Here is a 15,297-nt window from a genome sequence, read left to right on the forward strand (position 1 = left end):
TCGTACGGTACATAAAAGAGAGACGTGCGCAAACCGAGGAGAGATAAAGATAAGAAAGTGAAAAAAGAATGAAATGGAAAGTATATATCATAATAAGCAAAATGAGTGAGAATGCAGTAAAGAGGGGTAGACGCAGTCCGATTTTGCGGTGGTATCACAGATGGGCTTCGCAGTATTTACCTACACGCACACAGTCGCAGCAGCATGCCTGGCTCGCGTTTAAAAAAAATCTGGAATACTCCATTGTATATCTTTCACCGAAATGACCCAATAAAAAAGTTCGCATTGGTAGTCCCGAAAACACTAGGGTCATGCGCAAAAACAGAACTGACGTCGAAATTTCTTAGGGGAGAATTAATCGATCAAAATATATGGCCTCTTGTCAGGAATTCTTCCTGACCTTAGCGCACGAGTATTCATGCGCACGTTGGACTGTCTGAAAATGCCGCTAAGTTCTGCTCCTATTGGTTGAGCCAGGATATCTTGATTTTGAAATATTTTCAGATGCTCATTTTGCTGTGTTTTCAAAAGCGCAGTTGGGTACAGAAACATCTATATAAACAATAGAAGAGGAGGAACAAAAACAAGGGATAAGATACTCTATTCTGAGGACTATTCCACAACAGAAGCTAAATTATTTTTAACAGAAGCTGCATCCGCCCTTGGAAATCAAGCAACAATCGTGGAATAAAACTTGTCAAGTAAGATTTGCATTTTTTATTAGCACTTTCGTAGTCATAGGTTTACTACAGTCCCAATGCTAGCTAATATCATTTTCATTTTATCCGTAGTGTTATCGCAAAAAAGTAATACATTTCAACCTTAACTTCTGTACGTGAAACAAGTGTGAAATACAGTCAAATCCGACTATAACGAACCCGGATAGAGCTATATATCGAACAAAAACAAATCAGTTACGGAAATACACGCGAAACATATTCCTAATAACGAACTTCACATATGATATATCGAACTCGGCGTGCCTAGAATGGCCGCCAAAATGCTTGGTCTCAGAGCGGCGATTGAGATGTTGATTGGCCGCGACCACTGAGCAAAGGCCGCAACTGAGACATTGCGCCTCGTATGGAGTGACATGACGCCCGACACTTTCCGTAACTGTTTCCGACGCTCAGAACTCACGACGGAACCCGCCCAGTCAGTGAGTCCGTACCAAGACGGCAGCTCGCGAACTTTCCCGATGCTGTGCCGAGGACACTCGTCCCCGAGGAGTGTCCTTCGAAGTTTTTGTGAGCGTCGACGACGACGTTGCCTTCACTGTAAGCCCCTCGGACCCGGGCACCGTCAGCAGCACCGTCTTAATGCTGATGAAAAGCACTGAGGAGGCAGAGGATGTCGCGAGTGAAAGCCGTCTGACGCTTAATGATGTGCTTTTTATGATGTGACAATAATAAGTGCGAATGCACTTCTTAAGCGACCCTGAACCTGCGTCCACCGGCGATGTCCGCGCACGTGGAGATGGGACAATATTATGTGATGTGACAATATTAAGTGCGAATGCACTTCTTAAGCGACCCTGAACCTGCGTCCACCGGCGATGTCCGCGCACGTGGAGATGGGCGCGCGCAGCCTGGCCGCTGACATGGCACATACCCACGTGGGGGATTGGCAAGGAATCTTTTCGTCTTCCTTGGCAACGGGGGGAGATGGGCGCGCGCTGCCTGGCCGCTGACATGGCACATACCCACGTGGGGGATTGGCCAAGAATCGGGCGTGAGAAGGGCTAATGCACCTGCTTAAAGGAGTACTGACACGAAATTTCAAAGCTGAGATCCGCTCTAGCAATCAAGTACAACGACAACACAAATAGGTGTCTGTGAATAAATGCATCTTTCTTTCTTTGTAGTTGTGTGTGTGTGTGTGTGTGTGTGTGTGTGTGTGTGTGTGTGTGTGTGTGTGTGTGTGTGTGTGTGTGTGTGTGTGTGTGTGTGTGTGTGTGTGTGTGTGTGTGTGTGTGTGTGTGTGTGTGTGTGTGTGTGTGTGTGTGTGTGTGTGTGTGTGATCTCTCTTTCGCGAACATTACCGAACCGCGCAAATTCAACTCGTGCATTCGCACTTTCACATTCTTCCCCTCGGGAAAATGCGGGGAATTTTTTTCTTCGATATTGAAGGACACGGACTTGAACTGGTGCAAATTATGTCTCGTGTAAATAATACTATAGTAGTTGACGCTGCCAAAACGAAAGGAAAACAAAAATCACCGTTTTTTTTGAAGTAGGAAGTTATGGCGTTAAGGCGGAAAGTAGCTTTATTGTTTGTAATAAATCGATTGTTTTGTGTATGGTAACGAAATACTTTATTTTGTTAGTTTCTGCATGCGGGGATGGCAAGATGATTCCCAGGTATTGCGAACTCGTAACAATAAACTCGTTATAGGCGGGTTCGGCTATATCGAACTAGTGGATATATCGAACTAATCGTGGTGAATATTAACTACTAAAAAAAACAGTGAATATTGTTGAAGCCTCTGTAGTTATTGGGTTGGATTAAATCTATAAACGCTTCCCACACAAACATATATAAGCCAATATAAGGATTTTTAGAAATTTCTTCGCTCAATTTCTACTCAGACCCGCTCAACCGACAATTTGTTCTAGATTCCAGCACAATAAAAATCATGTCAAAAAGTAGCCGATTATGAACATTCTGATATATTGAATCATATCTTTGCGAACGTTTATTTTTCGAATTATTCAAAATAAAGATCGATTAAACACGAGATCTCCGTCAAATAAAACCTTTGCTCTATGGCACATAAAATGGCGGATTGCTCAAAGGATTAAAAGCAGACCAAGGAATTCTCAGAACAGTGATGGCGCATTCTCAGGAAAACAGCTATACACAAAGTAACGAATGGAGTATGAGCTAAACTTGGCGCTTGGTGGGACTTGAGCCAGTGTCCTACGCGATGCGAGGCGGGGATGGTACCGCCGGACCGCCACAGCCTGCTGGTATTAACTTCCTAAAAGTGAATATAAGGAATGAGTTGTGGCTTTCAACTGAGAAACGTGTTAAAGCGATCCAGGATAAATTTGAGCAGGATAATTAAACAAGGACCAATTAAGTAAATAGAAGAGAGCGTTCTCGTTAATAGCGTATTTTGTGGGCTGGAAAGGGCATTGGCCAAACCTCTCAGTCATTGGAACCAAAAAAGCAAGAAAATGTTGTAAAGGAAAAAGAATGATGATAATTGGATGACATATGCGAACCCTTGTACACGTGCCCCTGCAGGCCTTACGCCCTTACCGCGCACAGAATGAGCGTGCTGCTTTCCACACGACACTTGTTCTACAAATTTCATCAGTTCGGTGTATACAGCTGTCGACTCTGATCTGCCTCCATCAACAGCCCCTGTGTGACCAGCGGCGCACACACTGCCGGCATTTCCATTCCACAATGCAGCACTAACGCTTTCGTATTGACTTCATCATAAGGAGGGCTTCGGTGTACTACAATTTTTCGGTGTGGTAACATTTGTATGCTCAACAACTTTTGCGCTTTCCCTCCCGGCAGCCTTTCCTGCCGTAGGGTCTTCCTGCCACAATAAAGGGGGTAACCTTTATTGTGACAGGAAGATCCCACGTCAAGTGGCGGTAGTGGGAGTAAAAGGTGGGGTATTTGTAGCTTGGGACCTCTCTCTCTCTCTCTCTCTCTCTCTCTCTCTCTCTCTCTCTCTCTCTCTCTCTCTCTCTCTCTCTGTCGATGACCAGTCGATGCGAACATGAATGCCGCTAGATTTCAAGGGCGGAGATGTGATGAAGAATTTTGTTGGTGATGGTATTGTTTGATTTAGGACTTTTTAGAATCTGTAGGAATTCGAAAGAGTCCGTCAGGATGCGTATCTTGGAAGGCACGGAGGATTGAAAGTCAAACATGAGGCAGTCTATGGCTTGAATGATAGCACGGAGTTCCGTTTACCGGATGGTAGCAGATGGAATATTAAGGGATCGTTTGCCTTGGATGGAGGGGAGGTCAGGTGAAGCTCACGCTTTGTCAACTAGCGGAGGAGCAATGCTTGCGTCGGTGTAAATGTCGATTTCGTGGTGGCGTTTGCTGTTTCGGAGAGCGTTGATGCGGGCAGCGCGGACGGGCGGGCGTTACGCGGGACGGGATGGGTGGCCGCAGAGCCCATGACAAAAGGGCGGCTCCAGCGAGCCAGAGGAGGTGGGATGTCGCGGGGTTGTAGTGGCTGGAGATTGTCCCAGGCAATGATGGAGAAACCATGATGAGTTAATGTACGTATATTAAGGGATTCATTTACTTGCTCTTGAATGTGCGCATATTAAGGGATTCATTTACTTGCTCTTGAATTATATTTTCCAAGGGGAGAAGAGCAACTGCAGCTTGCAAATTTTCCAGACGAGTATGTTTTGGTAGCTCGCTGATGGTGCGAAGGGTGGTTCTGTGCAGATGTTGAAGTGTTCTCATGGCTGTTTTGTTGAGGTCGTAGGATTGGGCTGCGTAAGTTATGGTACGAATGGCGACAGCATGTGCTAAAGTTTTGGTTGCCTTCTGGCTTGCTCCACCAAATTTGTTCGAGAGGCGATGTATGACATGTTGAATTGTTTTCCATTTAGCTTTCAGTTGTTGTAGTTATACTGATGGGCTATTTTTGTGTCCGATTGGGATTCTGAGTAATCGTATGGGTTGAAAACTAACGGTTATAGGCGTACCCGCGAGAAGTGTTGGAAGATTATAGTGTGGAGGGCGTTTGTGGCCAAATACGGGTAAGAATTCGGTTTTTTCGGGGGTAATTCGAGACCAAGAGAAGACAAAGAGCATTCAAGGCTAGTTGCGGCGGCTTGGAGTTTCGCTTGCATGCCTTCGGGGCATGAAAGTCGGCTGATTCAATCCATACGGTTACATCGTCTGCATATATTGTGAATCGTGCAGCAGAGTCACGTTCGAGATTTCGAGCTACGCTCACCATGGCGAGGTTAAATAGGATCGGGGAAAGTGTTTATCCCTGAGGTACCCTGTGGTCAAGGTAGTAAGTGCGAGGAGTCCAGCCTGGGTGATACCCTTGGTATTGGCCGAGCGCTCGGAAAATTGCGGATCCAGATTTGCGCCCGGGTGCTTGGGTAGGCGTGCGCCAGTTCCTCTAGTATGACGTATTTGTTGACGCGATTAAAAGCCTTGCGAACTGCTAGGATCAGGTCGGGAGGAGAGTTATGACGGGAACGATTGATCACTCGGCGTAATAGCCAAAGGCTATCGTGGGTGCTCAGGTTTGGGCGGAAGCCAATCTGCGCAGGGCGAAAGAATGGTCGTACATATTCGAGGTAGTGGGTGATACCGTTATTGATGAGCCGTTCTATGAGTTTGCAGAAAACAGGAGTAAGCGAAATGGGGCGGAGGTTGGTGAGGTCAGTCGCGCCGGTCCAGGCTCCTTGGGTTTGGTAATAGGGGAGGTGAGATTTAGCTTAAGATGTTCAGGAACTTCACCAGTTTCCCAGAAACGGTTAATATGACCAAGTAAGGCAACAAGGACAGGTTTTGGCACGTTGCGGAGGTGTTTCCATGTCACAACGTCATGTTAAGGGGCAGATTTGTGTTTGCCTTGATGAATGGCCGTTTAAAGTTGAAGGGAAGGTCGAGATCGTCCTGAGGCGATGAAATGGGTATGAGTGGAAGAGGGGGAGGGGGATGGAGTTGGGCGTGCGTGAAGAAAGCCGTAATAATATATTGTTCAACGGTGACTGAGTCTTTTGTGAGAGTGAGGGTAGAAAATAGCGGAAGTCACTGCTTTTTCGGCCCAAGACTTTGGTGAATTTTCCAGAGAGCCCGAAGACCTTTTCCAAGACCGCGTGTGACACACATATTATTGCACTGGTTATAGGAAAGGCCACGTTGATACGACGTAATGAATAAATTGTCAATCGTTAAACTGTTTTTTCGTCCATGCCTTCAATATAACTGCATTATTACGCCAAAATAAACTTTGGCTCAGAGATTTACCAACCCTTTGATAATGTTTACACTATCATAAACACAGACCGTCAAAATGTAGCATGCATTTTATATTTCAATTTAAGAAGCTGCAGCCTGCTGTTCAATGTAGCATAATGCCTTGATTACTCAGCGTATTCCAGATAGCAGCAATACAAGACGAAGGAATGGGACCTTCTACATTACGTTTAGTAGACAAACATATGTACCATCAAATTATTCTTGCAACTCTCTGGGTTTCTGTTTACGTATCGGTGAGCGCCACCGCATCTGATGGCACCGCATCTGGTGGTAAGTGTTTTTAAGTACGGGCTGTAAATTCAAACTGCATGTAAAATTTCTTGGAATATTCAGAATTTAAAGAGGACATGTTCATAAAATGCTGACGGAAAGGGAAAGCAACCTATTTTAGCAGCACATATGTCTAGTTCTACCATCATTGGAAATGAAACGTTGTGTACTTCCACAGTGACTAAAATGTATGTCATGGGGGTTCGAACCAATCACAGATGGTATTTAGAGGTGACAGTGTCATTCTTCAATCAATCAATCAATCAATCAATCAATCAATCAATCAATCAATCAATCAATCAATCAATCAATCAATCAATCAATCAATCAATCAATCAATCAATCAATCAATCAAGCAAGCAAGCAAGCAAGCAAACAAGCAAGTGTTTATTATCATTCCTAAGAGCAGCCAGGGCGTGTTGATTCTGACGAACGAAAAGAAAGGAAATGAAAAAAAAAATCAAGCCACGAAGTATGCCTCTCACAAAAAAAAAAAAGAAATGAAATAAAGGGTTAGGATTGGTTAAACAACAAAAATGACACACTTGGGCATACGCACACACACGCACCTATACACAGTCACAAGTATAATGCATAGCAGCGAAATTGTGAAGCTAGTGATCACGGGTCTTAATGGCAGTGCGTTCACTAACACTCGCAATCGCAATATTAACTGATTGTAGGGTTTAACGCGCCGACGCAACGCAGGCGATGAGGCGCGCCGTAGTGGAGGGCTGCGGAATAATTTTAACCACCTGGGGATCCTTCACGTGCGCCGAAATGTCGAACACACGGGCGTTTTTGCTTTTCACCTCCACCAGAAAAGCGGCCGCCGCGGCCGGGTATCGAACCCGCGACCTCGTGCTCAGCAGCGCAACGCCTTAGCCACTGAGCCATCTCGGCGGGTCAATCGCAATATACAGATATAATATGATACAGGAAGGTTGCAACAAAAATGGTGTGATTCGGGCTTGCTTACATATGAGGCAAGCAGCGTACAATGAATGGACATGCAGGGGTGCAGGGGACTCGAGCCAATGATTCAGGGGAAACTGAAAGCACAAGAACTGGCATGCAGCGGTAAAAATAAAATAAAGGAAGGATATTCTTGTTAATGGTTCGTGCTAAAGCGATATCGTGAAATTCAGCGATGAATCATGTACACAAGAATAAAGGAGACAAGTAACGACAAAACAACCTCAAGGGCGTGTTTACGAGAGAGGGTCCGGAAATAAATAAACATTAAAGCGACGCTTTCTACGCCTCACTAATGGCGTCGACGTCCGAGCAAAACACACTCCAGGAAAGCCAACTTGAAAGACACTACGATAAAGTCCTTCCTCCTCTCCATGCTTTCCCTCCACTTTAAAAGGTCTGAAGCAGTTATTGAGGCTCTATCACGGGAATATGGTTAAACACATAATACTCTTTAGATCTCAAAAAAAAAAAAAAAACTGGGTGAATCAGCCCAAGAATTCTAACCAAATAATAGCCGGTGGAAATGTTCTCCGGAGAAGTGGAGATTTTCAACAGTGTCCATTAGGTTTCTCGTGCCGTGAACGTAACTTGTTGGCAACGCCGAGACAGGTGGATTCAGAGTTATACCAAGAAATATACAAGGCTCCTCTTGCGTGAGTTTCCGAGCTGTGTCCTTGTAGCTAAGATGCGCCTGACTTCATAAGGAACGCGACACTCCGGGGCGCAACATTCGGTTCCCTAAACGATACAGCACTTGCGCTTCCTGCAAGAGTCTAGCGCCATGTACTGGTTAGTTTTAAACACTAGATATTCTTTTGAATAAACTACAACAAAGTTCTCGCCATTTGATCTGGGTGAATTTAGGTACAGCCTACCTCCAACTGTAACGGCCTGGGTTGCAGCCCACGCAATTTAAAATATTTTTTCAAGTCAAGTGATGCTTTGTGTAAATTGTTTTGAAGCACTTATTTGTAAATAACGTTGGTTCGGTAGGCTTGATGTTATATTCGGTGCAGTGGGCAGCCTATCAATGTATTTAATGGATAGTTTGCACCGTGAATGAAGTGCCCGTTGTGTACCGTTGTGGAAACGGAATGTCCGCACGTGAGCATTTTAAGAACAACCTTTATACGAGTAGCAAATATAGGCGTTGAAAATAGGACGAATAAAGGAGGTGGCGTAGGCTTGCAGTGCCTAGAACACACTCAGAATTTAGGGAAATGACATTGGTAAACTTTGCCACAACTCGTGAAAAATTGGCTTGAGGAGCGGTTGGTACGCTTAAGTTGTGCACCACTCACATTGCAGGTACTCATATGCCAGTTTTGTTCTCGTTTTGTTTTAACGTGAAGATTTATCACTGCAAATCCTTGAATTTTTTTCGGCCTTTTCACTCTTAGAAAGCAGCAAATAAAGCAGCCAACAGTTCTCTACCGCTGTGGATGGTTTGCTGACATTGCTGAAAAACAAACAAACAAACAAACAAACAAACAAACAAACAAACAAACAAACAAACAAACAAACAAACAAACAAACACTAACGTTTCACGGTTCTTTATCTGTCCGTCACAGTCAATGAAAAAAAAGTTCACGGGCATAGCTTCACTCGCACATGCATCAACCTATTACATATTGAGTGCAATATTTGCCGTGCAGCAGACTGCATTTTAATGCGTAGCATTCTTTGCCGACTACCCCCAAAACCAGGACCGTGTAACGCCCTGCATTTCCACAAAAATTGAGATATCGCGAAAGTTCCACCTGCAATCGTTATAATGGCGTAAATGGAGATAACTAGTCGCACGAAATTTTGAAAAAAAAAAAAAGAAAAATATGAAATAATTACAGAAAATGGCGAACCGCGAAGCGCCCTGCATTTCCACAAGAATACAGATTTCGCGAAAGTTCCAAATGCAATCGTTATAATAACGTAAATGGTGATAATTGGCCGGACGAAATTTTGAAAATTAAAAAATAAGAAAAATACATAAAACTTACGGAAAATGGCAAAACGTACAACGCACGGAATTTTCACAGTATTGCAGATTTCGCGAAAGTTCCACATGTAATCGTTATAATAGCGTAAATGGAGATACTTCATCGAACGAAATTTTGAAAAAAAAGTAAGAAAAATATAAAATAATTACTAAAACTGGCCAACCGTGCAATGTGCTGCGTTTCCACAATAATGCAGATTTCGCGAAAGTTGCAAATGTAATCGTTATAATAGCGTAAATATAGATAATTGGTAGGACAAAATTTTGATAAACTAAGAAAAAAAAAATCAAAAAATTACGGAAATTAGCAAAACGAACAAACCATGGCATTCCCACAAACGCGGACTTTGCGGAAGTTTCACCGGTAATCGTTATAATAGCACAAATGAAGATAAGTGGTCGGACGAAATTTTTAAAAACTAGAAGATAAGAAAGGTATAAAATAAACGGCAACTGGCGAACCGTGTAACGCCCTGCATTGCCACAATATTGCAGACTTCGCGAAGGTTTGAAATGTAATCGTTATAATAACGTAAATTTTGAAAAAATAAAAAATAACAAGAATATCTAAAAATTACGGGAAATGGCAAAGCATATAACGACCTGAGTTTCCACAATGATGCAGATTTTTCGGAGGTCCTCCTATAATCGTTATATCAGCGTAAACTAGATAATTGGTAGAAAAATATCTTGAAACACTAAAAAACAAGAAAAATATAAAAAAATTACGGATAATGGCGAACCGTGTAATGCCCTGTATTTCAACAATAATGCAGACTTCGTGAAAGTTCCACTTCTTATCGTTATAATAGCGTAAATGGATATTGGTCGGACAGGATTTAGAAACACCAAAAACTTTGGCTGGAAAAAACTCCCACTCACGACAAGCGGCATAAGAATTCTACTCATTAGTAGATAATTTTGTGAATTTCTGTAGAATTTTTATCTGTTTTACGAAATCCTGAAGGTTCATGACAATACGCCAAAATCATCTGACACCCACTGTGCAGCTCGTATAAGCAACCGAGTGAGGAAACCGTTTCCTTTAATTTGTTAGGTATTGAGAAGCTCTGTACACCAGTTCCCGTTGTGTTCTGTGGGTAACCTGCATCTTACCCATCATCCCAAGCCTCTTGATTGGTAAGATTTATTAAATATACAGTTGGAGGGGCTTTTGTTTGATTGTATGAACAATTCAGCGTAGCTGTATTTTGTACTTCTTACAACGTATCGTCAGGAAGTCGAAAGAGTTCGAGTTGCATGGCTTTTTCCAAATTTGTATCCCTAGAAAATGTCATGCTGGCATACAGCACAGAACGTACAAAACGCGTATAACGTTGAGGTGACATGAAGAACGCCATAAACAAAGCTGCAAAAATATCCTTGTTGGGAGCACAAAATGCATTTGGTGAGCAGTGTGAGCCACGCAAGGCCGGGCGACCCCGGTTGCCCCCGAGAGAGTGTGATCACCTGGTTCTAATCACCAAGACGGGTCAGCGAATTCCCGAGGTTTATGAGATCCAGGTGCTGGACATACTGATCAGTGGCAATGGTAGAAAAGATACTCTGATGAAGAAGTTGGCTATCAAGAAAGGAAGTACCCTGCGGTTGACCCAGCGCGTGTCGTCCAAGCAGGCGGGCATGCGTGAGGGAGGGTTCGCGAGGCTGGTGCAATCCTTCGCTGTAAGTCACGGCGTACACGGCGGCTTACCACAAGTGGTCGCAGACGGACAACAACACGATTGACACCATGATCAGGAGGTTGCAAAAGCGAGCGTTGGGGTTGACGGAGTCAACGAACACCGAGTGGTTGCATGATGCAGTTGGGCGTTCACAACACGGTGGACGAGGTCATCAAGGCGCAATTGGCGGAACAGCGAGAGAGACTGGCGGAGACCAAGACGGGCCGGGCCATACTTGAGACCTCGGGGTACGGCTATCAGGTCACGGGGAGGCAAGGCAGCTTCACGAACTGAGTGAGTTCGAGAAAACGTGCGGGTGAGTCCCATCCCGACGAACGCACATACAGAGCACAACCCGGAGCGGAGGCGAGCCAGGGCCAAGCACCTCATCGAATAGTACAGCGGTGACCCGAGAACGAGGTACGTGGATGCAGCAGACTACGGAAAGGGCAGATACGCAGCGGTTACCATCAATGCGAGAACGGGGGAAGTGTTCACGTCAGCGAGTATGCGGTGTGTTACTGCAACCGAAGCAGAGGAGCTCGCCATCGCCTATAGCAATGGCCGAGCGGTGGTGTGACACCGTCCTTAACGATTCGCTCAAAGCGATCTGAAACCTGGCGAGCGGCCGGATCAGTGACAAGGCAGCCAAGATAATCGAACGAGTGGTTGCACAGGAAGAAAGAAGAGTGGAAGTCAGGTGGATCCCGGCGAACGCGGGTGAATTATCTCCAAATACACCCAACCACAACGAGATGGCCCACAGGGAAGCGCGCGCTATTACGCACCGCGCTCCCAATGTGGAGAGTCGTCCCGAGTTTAAATGGTGGTCGGAGACGAAGGACAGAGCGAGAGGCTATGGCGAAACACTCAAGAACATGCTGCTTTCGAGACGGGCGTACCGGCCGCCACATAGGTCGCTGGGTCGCGAGGAAGCGGTGTGGCTAAAAATACTCCAGAGAGCGTCGGTCACATCACCGGCAGCGTTACATCGGATGTTCCCGGACGAGTACCCCGAGGTCCTGTGCAGTGTGTGTGAGAAGGGACCGGCCAACCGGTTGCACGTTATGTGGGACTTGGCCACCGAACCGGACAGTGCAAGTTTCGAGATGTTACCAGTGAACAAAAAGGAGCCATCGAGTCGGCCCGCAAGTTGGATCAAGAGTGGGCCATCTTCACCGCGCTTGAAAGGCACGGGCTCCGAAAAGGAGCTAGAGCTCAGTAGGACTGCGAAAGGAGATGCAACGTTAGGCCGCGTTGAGGCGGAGCCGTAAATCGGCTCCCGCCTAATGCAGGGTCTTTGTCATTAAAGTATTTTCCAATAAAAAAATCCAATCCAAAATCCAGTGCGAGCCATTCGCTTGTTCTTTCTCGCGTGCCTCTCAGCGCGGAGTTGCCTGCGTACACTGATAACTCTGCGCAGGGTAACTAGTTTTTAGTGGCAGTAGGGTGGCTTCCGTTACACAGAAACCGTCATCCCACCGTTAAAGATAAAAAAAAGTAAAAACAAGAACTGAAAGTTTAAGGCGGGAAGCTCGACTAGTTGGTTATTAGTACTGTTCATCTTTTATTGGCCTTGCATTGGCAGTGCGAAATATACAAAGACGAAGAGCCTAAAAAAAAAAAAAAACACAGGACGAGCGCTGGACCGGCGCTTGTTTTTTGTCATCCTGCTCTTCGTCCTTGTATAATTTGGGCGGGAAATTTGTTTCGCGGCCGCCACAACAGAAGTCGGGATATCAAAATATCGAGCTTACTTGTTGCTGCCACCACGCACCACTGACATTTTGACTTTTTTTGCAGGCGTTGGGGCAGCAGACGATTATAAGAATATCTGTGATGAACGGGAGTGTCAAGAACTGGGTAAGTTTTGTTCTTTTACTTCCGTTCGGACTGACTTAAATTCGTAAATGCTGTATATTTAGTGAAGAGAAGAGACATTATATCATCACGCGTGCTGGGGCATCGGGCCCATCACATGCTCTGTTCGGCTAGCCTTGCAAGTCTACCTGTTGTTGTGCCAGAGCGCCGGACAAAAGTTCGCTTGGTGTGAATACGCGCCGAATGCCTGGGCTGAATTTAAGAATAAATTAGTCTAGTTGCAAGGGGAAAGAGGAGTAGAAAGGAAAAAGCGAATGGGATGGCTGGAATATTCACCAGGTGTAGAACTCGGTCTGTTTCCATGCATTGAAGAGTAGAGTTCAGTTTTCAACAGGGAGGGCAGATGAAAAGGTGGAAATCGTTACAGGAAAAGCGGGAGCACTGATAGTCCTTTTTTCAGACACTATAGACGTCCGTGTAAATCTGTATGAATCGTGAAACTGAGAAGAGGTTTGGTTGCCTTCTGTGATTTTTATGGTAGACTAGAGATGGTTTCTACGTAAACGGCTGATCGTCCAATAGGCTTGCACACCCTGGATTGTTTCGTGAACCCCACGTGCTTAGCTGCAAGCGATGCTGGCTATCCTTATGAAGGAGGAGTAGGCTTTCGTGAAGGCTACTCCACAGTCTACAAAGTACAGTCGACTGGGATTGAGACAGCTCACACAGAAGACGGTAGGGTAGCGAGGGATCCGGAATGGAGAGACGGGGGTTGACAAAGGCCGCTGTATTCTATGGAATGAATTTGCGCAAAACAAGCTCGCTGCAAAACTTTGACAATTCGCAACAAGGAGGAGAGGCAAAATTGCACGTGCAACCTGTTAAACGATAGTTTGTTTGATTTTTTTTTTCGCGCTTATACGCTTCTGATGACATTTTTATTTGAAGAAGAGGCTGCGTGCAAGTGTACTTCAAGAACCTTCTAACCGAATGGCTTGTATTTCAGCTGGCACGATGCGAGAACAAATGGGAGGCAAACCTTGCGAGGACTACTATAAGTATGTCTGCAGTAATTGGGAAGGTGATAGAGAACTGAAACGGACGCTGTTGAAGAAAAAAGCCGTGCGGATCCTTATGTGTAAGTCTGGATATTTCTAGTTACTTAGAATGTATTTAAACACTGCGCACATAAATGCACAAAAAGTGCCGCGTTTGGTGAGTTCCTTTGTCCGCTCGGTTCGACGAAAGGCATGCCGGCGCGGTGCGCGTTTCCCGTGCTCCGGATATAATAATGCCCGAAAAAAAAAAAAAAAAATGTGAGAAAAATACGCACGCACGCACGTACACATACACACATGCACCCAATGTATTTCGGAGAGCACTCTACGAACGTAGAGAAAAATGAACTCCAAAAGAGGCCAAATCTTAAGCACATGCGAAAAAAACAACTAAAATCTTAGAAGTGATTCCTGGGAAGGTTGACACGACGGTTGTACCCTTCCCCTTAATTTGCAGCATAACCATCCTAATAGGGAGCTATAGAGCTGCGTAGCTATGCATAGCGGTTTTAGCCTGAAAATGGTATGCTCTCTTGTGAAAAAAAAAAAAAAAAAACAATTTCAGGAGTTTGACATGGTCTTCGACCGTTTGCTCTTCTCTTCTCCGTACATATCAATGACTTAGTTCGCATGGCATAAGCAGCAACGTTTATTTTATATAACGAGGACGCCAGTACATTTCCGCTTCACATAGCGGGGAAAAAAAATATATCCGCGTATCTGCTAACTTCGCTGCACGTGTCGTCGAACAACAGTAGTCTTCGGACACCTATGCGACGTATTCGCCCTTCTTCTCTCCCCGTACACCCCTCACGCTCTTCTCCTCCGTTTCGCTCTTCCCACGGTAAACACGGATAAGGTTTGCTAAGACAATTCAATTTTACCGCGTTCCACTGCCCGCGCATCCCGTATTGGTACCTTTCGTTACCGCCAAAGTTGGAACGCCGCCATCAGGTCCAGGGTCGGGCGCGAGTTCTTTTTGTATTTTTGGGTCAAACTATTGTTTTCAACGCGTATTTCTATTTGCTATTGCAAATATCAGGCACACATTTATTTACTGCGAAATAGTGCGAGTATAAAGTTGTCTATTTATTTTTGCCTCATATACACGTAATATGTTTTGTTTAACAATGTTGACAAGTATGTAGTGAGTTTCCAGATTTGGTGGTTTGGAAAAGTTTTGCCTATATAAACTTATCGCTCAAGAATTCCTTTATCTTTTGGCCGGATGGCGGAATCAACGTCTGTGTTTTCGAACTGTTTCCTTACTGCTGGGATGTTGCGGTGTACCAGAATTGCTGTGAGGGCAGTGTTCCTGTTTTAGAATGCTCTGTACCCAGGGAGCGAGACCGTTTTTCCTGTTTCCTGTAGCGTTATAATTTGGGGTGTGGATTGCTGAGCTTGGATATGTAACTCTAGGCTCAGCTTTTTTCAGAATATCCTTGGCGATTCCATTGCCATAGCACTATACTCTTTTTGGGGTTCGCCATTAAGAGCAGGGAA

General features: G+C 44.9%; 1 protein-coding gene across 2 annotated transcripts in view; it reads left to right on the plus strand.

The window, feature by feature from the left end:
* Positions 1-528: 528 nt before the first annotated feature.
* The window catches only part of LOC144147353 (neprilysin-1-like), a 109,025-nt gene continuing 94,256 nt past the window's right edge, over positions 529-15,297 (plus strand). Inside the window, exons 1-4 of one of the 2 annotated variants that reach the window (XM_077679465.1) lie at positions 529-701; positions 6,101-6,258; positions 12,719-12,778; positions 13,743-13,874. In XM_077679465.1, coding sequence (XP_077535591.1) covers positions 6,135-6,258; positions 12,719-12,778; positions 13,743-13,874 — 316 coding nt within the window. In that variant the 5' untranslated portion in view covers positions 529-701; positions 6,101-6,134. The remainder of the gene's footprint in view (positions 702-6,100; positions 6,259-12,718; positions 12,779-13,742; positions 13,875-15,297) is intronic. The other variant, XM_077679466.1, reaches the window with a different exon arrangement.

The sequence above is a fragment of the Haemaphysalis longicornis genome, unplaced genomic scaffold, assembly GCF_048455015.1.
Source record: "Haemaphysalis longicornis isolate Haplotype H1 unplaced genomic scaffold, Haemaphysalis longicornis Haplotype H1 scaffold_7, whole genome shotgun sequence".
Classification (NCBI taxonomy): Eukaryota; Metazoa; Arthropoda; class Arachnida; order Ixodida; family Ixodidae; genus Haemaphysalis; species Haemaphysalis longicornis.